Genomic DNA, 10,977 nt, shown 5'->3' with positions numbered 1-10,977 from the left:
CGGACGCGCAGGCTTAGCGGCCATGGCTCACGGGCCCAGCCGCTCCGCGGCATGTGGGATCTTCCCGGACCGGGGCACGAACCCGTGTCCCCTGCATCAGCAGGCGGACTCTCAACCACTGCACCACCAGGGAAGTCCAAGGGTCTATTTTTAATAACTGCTCATATGGGAATGCCATGAGACATGACTGAAATTTGTTCTGACTTCTAGGGTGACAAAAAGAGTGACACCCAAATATTTGTACTGGCACTACTACTGAGTAGTGCCTTTGTATATAATACTATGAACACAATTGACCAGAGGGCTGTCGACCTCTTGCAGTATCCTTTTGTTGTCCAGGAAGGCACCAAAGCCAGAGAGAACTGCTTTATTCACCAGCTATGTTCATGAGTCCTTGTGTATCAAACACAAAAATGAAAACATTGTAAACATTAAAAGGACAAGACAACCCTCAGAATGGGAGAAAATATTTACAAATAAAGCAACTGACAAAGGATTAATCTCCAAAATATACAAGCAGCTCATGCAGCTCAATATCAAAAAAACAAACAACCCAATCCAAAAATGGGCAGAAGACCTAAATAGACATTTCTACAAAGAAGATATACAGATTGCCATCAAACACATGAAAGAATGCTCAACATCACTAATCATTAGAGAAATGCAAATCAAAACTACAATGAGGTATCACTTCACACCAGTCAGAATGGCCATCATCAAAAAATCTACAAACAATAAATGCTGGAGAGGGTGTGGAGAAAAGGGACCCCTCTTGCATTGTTGATGGGAATGTAAATTGATCCAGCCACTATGGAGAACAGTATGGAGGTTCCTTAAAAAACTAAAAATAGAACCACCATATGACCCAGCAATCCCGCTACTGAGCATATACCCTGAGAAAACCATAATTCAAAGAGTCATGTACCACAGTGCTCATTGCAGCTCTATTTACAATAGCCAGGACATGGAAGTAACCTAAGTGTCCATTGACAGATGAATGGATAAAGAAGATGTAGCACATATATACAATGGAATATTACTTAGCCATAAAAAGAAATGAAATTGAGTTATTTGTAGTGAGGTGGATGGACCTAGAGTCTGTCATACAGAGTGAAGTAAGTCAGAAAGAGAAAAACAAATACCATATGCTAACACATATATGTGGAACCTAAAAAAAAAAAAACAGGTTGTGAAGAACCTAGGGGCAGGACAGAAATAAAGACGCAGATGTGGAGAGTAGACTTGAGGACATGGGGAGGGGGAAGGGTGGGCTGGGATGAGGTGAGAGAGTGGCATGAACATATATACACTACCAAGTGTAGAATGGATGGCTGGTGGAAAGCAGCTGCATAGCACAGGGAGATCAGCTTGGTGCTTTGTGACCACCTAGAGCAGTGGTATAGGGAGGGTGGGAGGGAGATGCAAGAGGGAGGGGATATGGGGATTTATACATATGGCTGATTCACTTTGTTATACAGCAGAAACTAATGTACCATTGTAAAGCAATTATACTCCAATAAAGATGTTGGGAGAAAAATGGGGCAAGAAAAAGAGTCCTTATATTTACTGATGAAATGAGGATTGGTTATAACCCAAAGGGAATATAAAAGTATAGGAGGGCATGGAATTAAATATGGCTTAGACACAGTTCTATTTCCAACAGTTTTCCTTAATTGCATCTCAGCTATGTGACAGAACTGTCAAATCTGCTCAGAACAGTTACCTCACCTGATCTTGATGGGGTAGACAATGCAGCTGACTTTATGAGCATCTGTCCAGACTTAGTGTGGACTGTGAGAGATTTCTACCTTGACCTGGAAGCAAATGGGCGACTCATCACAGCAGATGAATACCTGGAGAATTCATTGAGGCCAAAGCAGGGTAACGGACTTCAGTTTTGGAAAGAGGGAGAAAAGTAGCACAAGAAATTATCTCTTTTGTGTTGCTGGTTAAAGTTATAGTTTCCTATATTTACTCACCTGACTAAAATATCACATAAATAATTAATACTATTGATTTAAAGTGAACTAATACATTCAATATTAAAATTGTATTACTCCCCTGTTCTTGGAGCAAATTACTTTTCCATTTTCCTTTCCCTGATTGATCACGTTTTAAGTTTTTGCTTAGGGTTTGTGAAAATGTAGTGAAATAAATAACAGTAGGTAGAAAGCACATTTATATGTGGGGAAGAGATTAAAATGAAAGTTAACCCTATACTAAATAATCCTATTTTTCCTTCCTCAGGCACCGATCAACATCTTCAAAATTTTAATTTGCCCCGTCTGTGTATACAGAAATTCTTTCCAATAAAGAAATGCTTTATTTTTGACTTGCCCACTCATCGGAAGAAGCTTGCCCAGCTTGAGACACTGCATATTGATGACCTGGATCCTGAATTTGTACAACAAGTGGCAGATTTCTGTTCCTACATCTTCAGCCATTCCAAGACTAAAACTCTTTCAGGAGGCATCAAGGTCAATGGATCTCGTGAGTACCTCTTCAAGGATTTTCCTTCAATCCAAAATAGAGAATGGGAGCACTGTTGTGGTCTTCTCCCTCCACTGTTGAAAATACATAATACATAATAAGCTACTACCAAGAAAACCATATGTATCATATTTATTAAATTCAGGTGAGTACCAAAAATATTTCTAGGCTTTTTTAGCAATGCCTGCAAAGTAAGATAAATTAGGAATATAACCTGATGAAAAGGTCAGGTTAAACAAGTTCTAGCTATAAGTGGTCCACTGTTGAACTAGACTAACCCACATGGGTTGGCAGCATTTGTTCTACCAATATTATGGATACTTATTATGCCTTTGATAGGCAGAAGATATGGAAAACACATACATTCTCTGTATAAATAGAATGTGCTTGATACAAACATTAAACACGCAGATGCCCAAGTTGTCTAGAACCCTTAAAGAAATCTAAGCAGACTTCTTGGTCCAGTTGTTCCTAAATACTCTATGTCTTGGAACTTTGTCCATTATTGCTACGCTCTAAAGGGAAGTTGAGTGCAAACAAAAATAGCTAAGGACAAGGAAGACAAACAGGAATGTTCCAACAAAGTAAGGTGACCTGGTCTAATTTGCCTACTTTGTGATTTTTCCCATGAGGGTAACACTCATACCAGCTTTACAGGTTGAAGTAGAGGAGAAAATGGAATTCTGAAGGGAACAGAAAGCTGAGGAAGAGAGAAAGAATGGGAAGTATAAAGAGGCAAAATGTCTGTAGTATTCTAATCAAATGAATACACACAATTTTATATAACCATTTCCTCATTGCTCAATGAGAAAATGATGAAATGTGGATCATCACATGGATCTTGAACTTCCCTCTTTGAACACTTTCTTTTCTCAAAGAATTAAAGATCTGTCTTCTTGGTCACATAATTTCCCAAAGGAACTTATTTGGGCCACTTGAACACTGTGCAGGAGGCTGAATACGCTAAATTAACATTCTCAGAATTACTCAGTTCAGAGCATGTCCCTTTTCTCTGCAAATAATTTAAGCATCTCTTCCTCCTGTGAAGATCTAGAGAGCCTGGTACGGACCTATGTCAATGCCATCAACAGTGGGGATCTGCCCTGCACGGAGAACGAAGTCCTGGCCTTGGCCCAGATTAAGAACTTGGCCGCAGTGCAAAAGGCTATTGCCCACTATGACCAGCAGATGGGCCAGAAGGTGCAGCTGCCCACGGAAACCCTCCAGGAGCTACTGGACCTGCACAGGGTCAGTGAGAAAGGGGCTATGGAAGTCTTCATGAAGAACTCTTTCAAGGATATAGACCAAGGGTTCCAGGAAAAATTAGAGGTAATTAAGTTTTATTGCTGTAGTTCATGGGGCTTAGGGGCAATATAGGCAAGGTATTGCTATGAGGCAAAAATGAGGTAAAATGAGGACTTAATTAAAAGAAACAATTCTTACTAGACTGAGAGAAAATGACTATCACTTACGTGACCAAGATATCACTATTATTCTGAAAACAAACAAACAAAAAACCAAACAAATAAACACGTAACTACTCTGGACCCTATAGATTCTGAAACTTTCACATGCAGACAGCTCAACTTACTATGTTACAACCATGGACTAATTTGTTTTTAAGTAACCTTATCCCTTAAAAAAATGTATTCATAAAGTACTAATTAACTTTCCTTTTTTATTAATCAAGCATACAGAATTGCCAAATGGATCTACTAAAATATTATGTCCCTAGGTTTAATAGCACACACTCATCCATTCTACCTCATTGGGAGTCCCAGCCCAGTATAATACTGGGATGGTTGTAAAACAGTAGGTTGCATTTAAAATTAGGGCATGAGGCTAGAGGTCTGCAGTCTGAAGATCCTATCTAAAGCAGAAAAAGCAAAAGAATGGGGTTCCAGGAGATTTCAAAAACAAAAGTAAAGTCATTTTTCTACAGTGTATCATCCTTGGAACTTTTCTAGGTTTGGTAGGGAGGATATAGTATTGCTTGTAGTCCTTGAATTTACAGAAAAAATACAGAGATTCTTTTTGTAAACCATTTCTAAAAGTACTGTAGTGTTGCTAACACCTTTTCCATGGGCCTGTTTCCCTTTGAAGACCCTGCTAGAAGCCAAACAGAATGACTTTTGTAAACGGAATTTGGAGGCATCACTGAATCGCTGTTCAGCTTTACTTCAGGATATTTTTTATCCTCTAGAAGAAGATGTGAAGCAAGGGATTTATTCAAAACCTGGGGGGCATCGTCTCTTCCTTCAGAAGAGAGAAGAGCTGAAGGCAAAGTACTATCAGGCGCCCAGGAAAGGAATACAGGTATCCCTAGTTTTATGTATTAATTATGGGGAATTGCTAGGGGTCTTCTTTTTTTGGACAGGAAGAATGAGAGCTGTGGTATTAAACTGAAGTATCACCATAGTCACCAGACTTTTATCACAACCTTCAACACTCATTGCAACAAAGGAACTTTTTTGGTTACACAGTACAGAATCCCAATAATTGAACTAACTTAAGAAAATAATTCACTGGCTCACATAAACTAAAGGCAAAATGTTTAAATTTAGTTGTAAGTGTAGATATGTTCAAGAGTTTAACATAATCAGTTGATTACAGGTAACAATGTAATCAATTTTCCCCTTTCCTTTTTCTTTCCAATCTCAACTCCAGCTTTCTGTTCTGTTTTCCTCACCATTGGCGTCATTCTCAGGCAGGCTCACCCCACACGGCAGCAAAGATGACACCAACAGCTCGCAGCTTAACTAGTCCTTTGTGCCCTCAGTCTCACGGGAGAGAAAGCATCTTTCCCACCATCCATATCAGTCTTTAAAACACCCAAGCTGAAGTATTTTCCGCCTGTACCCAAATATTTTGCATCAAGTGGCCTTGGGTACTCTAATAGGCCAGCCTGGAGATTGTGCCCACCCCTTGACAGAAAAGGCTTGACTGATAGTTTCACCAAGTGCAGACTGAGCACTTCCAGGGAGGAAAAGATGCTGGGAAGAAAAAGAAATAAAGAGGTTTATAACATTTCTAACCATTTCCTAGCTCTAACTGCATTTTTTGGGGTTCCTAGGCTGAGGAAGCTCTGCAGAAATATTTACAGTCCAAGGAGTCTGTGAGTGTTACCATTTGGCAGACAGATCTGGTTCTCACAGCAAGGGAAAAGGAGATGGAAGGTGAGAAGAAAATGGAGGAAAAAAAATGCAAGACAGAAATTCTATACATTTTAAATTAATTTGGCCTGGTTCACCTGGGATCATTAAAAAAAGGCAAGAATGCCAAAGATGTGCCATTCTTAGCTCCTCAGTCTATATCTGAATAGGGCATATACCATCAGCTACAATATGATTACCTGGAGGGGAAATATGACCCCAGGGAATTTTCTCTATGACGTAGCAGCAATAACAAATGAGTGGGAGGCAGAAGGAAGGATACTTTAATCCTAGAGAAGTTTGCCATTTTCTTCCTTTTCAGAGGCACGTGTGAAAGCAGTGTTTATGAAGGCTGAAGAACAAAGGTTGGGGGCAATTCTAATGCAGCACCAGCAAATGATGGATCTGAGGGAGAGACTCCATCGGGAACAAGTGAGACAAATGGAGATAAACAGAGTGTACCAGCAGGCCCTGCAACAGAGGGCCCAAGAACGTCGGCTCAAGGTACTCATCAATTATTTCATTTCTGGATTTTAATCATATTCCCCTCTCTGTATTGATGAGAACATGAAGCAGTGACAATGTGGGAGAGGCAGCATAATATTGTGGCTCAGGGCAAGGACTCTGGAATCAGACAGCCTGGGTAAAAAAGCCAGCTCCACTTCTTATATTATAAATATATTATATATATTATAAATATATAAATATATTGTTCAGAGATGGTTATAATACCTATTTTATAGGGCTATTTTGATACTTAAATGAGTCAATATTTGTGTTTAGAATGATGCTTGGCACAGCATAAGCACTATTAATTTGTTAAGCAAAATCCAAGGATATTTCTAACCCACGGTAATTAGTCTTTTTTGTTATCTTGTTAATTGCTCTAGCTAGTCGTTTCCACTGGTCATAGATTACCTTGCTAAATTAATTTCATATTACTGTGTTTATGCCCCTTTCCTTTCCTTAATTGTCACTGGTTCTGAAAGCCTTTAACTTGTTTCATCCAGTCCTCTACTATTATTATCGCTCAATTAACAGTAGTTCTTATTTACCAAGCACTGTACAAAGCACTTTACACACATTCTCTAATCTAATCTATTCACTGTGAATCACAACCATTATGTCCTTACTTTTCTGATTAGAAAAATTAGGTTCCAAAGAGATAACTAAATGCCAATATCATACATCCTAGCAAGTTATCTAAACAGCCTTCCTAGTAAGTGAGATCTACAGTGCTTTCGTTTCTACAAACCTAGTCTGAAATTCTTATGTGAGCACCCTTATGAGACAAAGGACACCCTCCTCCTCCTCCAGGGTGGCTGATCTACCTGTAGGTCCTTGTTTTCCAGACACTGCTCCAAGACAATTTTGAAATTACAGACCTGCACTGAAGGACAGTATTTTCAACCTGGTGTTTCTGATCTCCCCACACTGTCCTTCTACTTTTACCCCATAACTGTGGAGACATGAAACAAATTCCCTTATCTAAGGCTCAGACTCCTCACCTGATTGTGGATATCACCTAGACACCTAGTTGTTGTATCGATCTCTCCTTGTAATACTAGATCTGACATTCCTCTGTTGTATACATGAGAATTGAAGTCAAGATGTGACTCAGATTCCCTAAGGACAAAGGGGGAAGGGGCCTTAGGATATAATTCTTGGAACACCAATAGTTCAGGGACTGAGAGATGAGGATGTTTCTGTAGCTAGATAAAGAAGCATGGAAGAAGAATTACACAAGTAGGAAACCAAGTGTGAGACGTAAAATGGACATGAACAGAAAGGAGGAATCAGGGTCTGTCTTTTGTTACTGATTGATTAAAGTAACTAAGGGAAAGTCAATGATTTGGGCTCCTCCCCTCCCCCCTCCTCCTGCAGAGATCTGGACATTACGTTTTGCTAAGCTCTTTGGTTTTATGTATCACTCTTTAGGAGGAGGCTGAAAAGCTCAAGGAGCGATTCCAAGCTGAGAGCAGAAAACTTCAGGATGAGATCCAGCATCTCCAGAGGAATGACTCACCAGATAATACATGTATTTTACTCTAAAGAACTAAACACTAGAACTTCATTTTCTTGTTCACTTTCACTGAAGACACAAAGGAACAAGAAACTGTAGAACTTGAGACAATCACCATTTAAATAAACTTCATAATACTTAAATTGAGCTTTTGTATTGAGTTATAAAGTTATGATGCTCATAATTGGTAAAACGTGCATTTCCCTAATTTCAATAGTTTAAATGTTGTTTGCTTCCTTAAAGAGATTATGACTTGTATTATAAGGGACATATTATCATTGCCGCTATTGGCAGTGATATTGGGCAGGATCTATAAACGGAAACTTTCTCTTGTACACCAATACCACCCCTCAAATTTTCCATATTTGTCTCAGTGGGGATTGGAAGAGACCTGGGAGGGTGTTTCTACAATAAACTAAGTCACATGGAATTTGCCCAGTGACTTGGACTCAGGTGGGCATCACTCCTGCCAAGTGGTTTTGTGCTGGATGCCATCAGGGAGAGGCACTGATGATAAAACACACGCAAAAAAACTAAGCTAGCTTCGTAGTGGATTCGTGTGTGGTTCCCAACTGGGTGGAGGCTGCTCAGTCTATGGGCAATTATGTGACTCCTGGTCATGGTCAGTAGACAGTCTGCTTAGACTATTCTAAGCTGTAAGCAAATAACATCATAATGAAATAGAGGTGCTCTAGAAGATGGAAGGAACTACCAGCATGGAAATTGTGTCATAGGCTGAAGAGCTAAAGAAGGCTAACCTTTCTGTTATCCTCACCAAAGGCATAACTTAAATAGGACATTATATATTATGAAGCAATTTATATTGGACTTGGTAATTGTGTATCACATCTTTATAATCCTTTAAGTCTGTAAATAAATGGTATAAGGCAGGGATTCCCAATGCCTGGGCCATGGACAAGTACCAGCCCGTGGCCTGTTAGGAACCAGGTCGCACAGCAGGAGGTGAGCAGGCGCAAACCCTCCTCTGAACTGTGCATGCGAGCGATCTAGGTTGCACGCTCCTTGTGAGAATCTAATGCCTGAGGATCTGAGGGGGAGCTGAGGTGGTGATGCTAGTGCTGGGGAGCAGCTGAAAACACAGATTATCATTAGCAGAGAGGTTTGACTGCACAGAGACCATAGTAAATCAATTGCTTGCAGACATATCAAAACCCTATCAGTGAGTGGCAAGAGAAAACAAGCTCAGGGCTCCCACTGATTCTGCTTTATGGTAAGTTGTATAATTATTTCATTATATATTACAATGTAATAATAATAGAAATAAAGTGCACAATAAATGTAATGCGTTTGAATCATCCCGAAACCATCCCCCCTCCCCCAGTCCATGGAAAAATTGTCTTCCATGAAACCTGTTCCTGATGCCAAAAAGGTTGGGGACTGCTGGTATAAGGTATGCAAGGTAATGTTCCAAAAGATCTCATGGTACTTATTTAATTTTATGCTTGCTTATAGTACTAAAATTAAATGATTTTAATTCTTTGCAATCATATATGAAAGCCTACTGATTTTTATTAAAAACTATGGATTCTGTAAATATATCTGTGTATATATATTTTAACTGTAAATAACCATACAATTTTTTAAAATATCTATACTACTTTGTGTTTTTTTCCTCCCAATAGTTAAAAGTCTATAGGGACTTCTGAATTTCCCTAAAAATATTGAGAACTTTTTTTTGAGAATTATTTTAATATTGGAAATAAAACACATTTTCTTATACCTTTCTATTTGCTTTTTGTTTCTTTGTTTTATAAATCCCTAGTGAAATAGGTTTTAAAAGTTATAGAAACATTGTACAAAACTCTATTTTGTTTTCCTTAAATGGCTTACTTATTTATATAAGGTGTTTCCCAATTGGATTACATTATAGGAGCTTGAAAGTTTTTAGTTGCTCAAAATATGATTTGCTGTTTAAAGAAGAAAAGCACATGTTTTAACATCTGTGTTTTTTCCTGTTCTTTGCAGAGTTTTATTATGCTGAATTTCCCATAATCAGATAGGGCCTTGTGCTGTTCAGCTGTATTTCTGGACTTGAACTGAACATCTGAAGGTACCAAAGACCATAACATATTTGGCTGAGCATTTCCCTAATAATACTTATAACTGCCTTTGCAAGCTGTACAATTAATAAAGGAAAAAAAATATATCTTAATACTCAAGGAATTGTCATGGTTGAAAAGAACAATATCTTCAAAATAAATATTGATTTCATTACTACCTCTCTTAGAAGAGATTTTTAAAAATTGCAACTAAGCAAAATCAAGTCACTTATCTAAGATTCCAAGCTTGGTACTGGTAGCTTAGAGTATATTACAAAGTGTCTGATTTCTCGTATAATACTTTTTAATTATATTTTCAGGAAAAGAAAATGGCTTCCTCCTTTCTCTTAGAACTTACAGAGGCACATGTTGCTTTCATCAGTCATCCACAAATATTCTTACCTACCACCTTTCATTGGATGTATACTTAGGAGTGAAATGCGCAAGCTATTGGCTACTTATGTTCAACTTTAGTAATTGATTCCAAATACTTTTCCAAAATACTGAAAATCATCCTTAAAATTATAATGGTTTCTAAAAGCTTTCCAGTAGTAGTATTTTTAGGCCAAAACAATGTATATGTGTTTAATGATTGAGAATTCATAGTAAATATTTATATCTATTTGGAAATGATATACTCATGCAAACTAGTAAAATAATGCATAGAACGCACTTGGCTATAAATATATATTTCTGATTCAACAGACCCTAGATAACACCCCCAAAAGAGGAGGAGCATGATGGAGGATAAAAAGGAGAGAACAAGGCAGGAGAAGGAAAATGATGTAAAAGGAGCAAAGGATGCTGATTCTGCCAAACTTGTCTGAAATATGCTGGGCATGTACTCTCAGCAAAAAGTGGGTACCACTGTAAAAATAACAGCTCTCCTGTTACAAGGAATTGATGTTCTCCTTCAGGCTGCATCATTCCTCCCACAGTTTGGGGAAGGATTTTTCCTGAGTAGTGGTCCAATCAGTGACCTAACTCTGATGTTGAGGTTGGGGATGGAACAGCTCAAGTAATATGAGGGAAGTCCATCTAACAGCTAGAATCCAGGATGTCCTGGGACCTTGAATCCTTCAGAGGGCACTTGTGGGAACCCTAGATCAGGCAATTCAGAGGCACTTACTGGTCTTAGACTATGCTGTGTCTATTAATTCTGTTTTATCAACACAAGTGCTGGTTTTGAAGGCATTGGAGCTATAATAATGACAAATAGGCAAAATGCAAATCAATTGCTTTTGAAAGCAGA

The 10,977-nt window shown here is 38.6% G+C and overlaps 1 protein-coding gene across 1 annotated transcript in view; it reads left to right on the top strand.

Moving 5' to 3' along the window:
• Positions 1 to 7,694, top strand: part of GBP5 (guanylate binding protein 5) — a 10,640-nt gene extending 2,946 nt beyond the window's left edge. Inside the window, exons 3-10 of the mRNA XM_007468510.1 lie at positions 211 to 320; positions 1,685 to 1,881; positions 2,248 to 2,490; positions 3,539 to 3,819; positions 4,594 to 4,806; positions 5,564 to 5,666; positions 5,965 to 6,146; positions 7,581 to 7,694. Of these exons, the coding sequence (XP_007468572.1) occupies positions 211 to 320; positions 1,685 to 1,881; positions 2,248 to 2,490; positions 3,539 to 3,819; positions 4,594 to 4,806; positions 5,564 to 5,666; positions 5,965 to 6,146; positions 7,581 to 7,694 (1,443 nt within the window). The remainder of the gene's footprint in view (positions 1 to 210; positions 321 to 1,684; positions 1,882 to 2,247; positions 2,491 to 3,538; positions 3,820 to 4,593; positions 4,807 to 5,563; positions 5,667 to 5,964; positions 6,147 to 7,580) is intronic.
• The last annotated feature ends 3,283 nt before the right edge of the window (positions 7,695 to 10,977 follow it).

Source organism: Lipotes vexillifer, unplaced genomic scaffold (genome assembly GCF_000442215.2).
Source record: "Lipotes vexillifer unplaced genomic scaffold, Lipotes_vexillifer_v1.1 scaffold490, whole genome shotgun sequence".
Lineage (NCBI taxonomy): Eukaryota > Metazoa > Chordata > Mammalia > Artiodactyla > Lipotidae > Lipotes > Lipotes vexillifer.
This window is presented reverse-complemented; position numbering and strand designations above follow the sequence as displayed.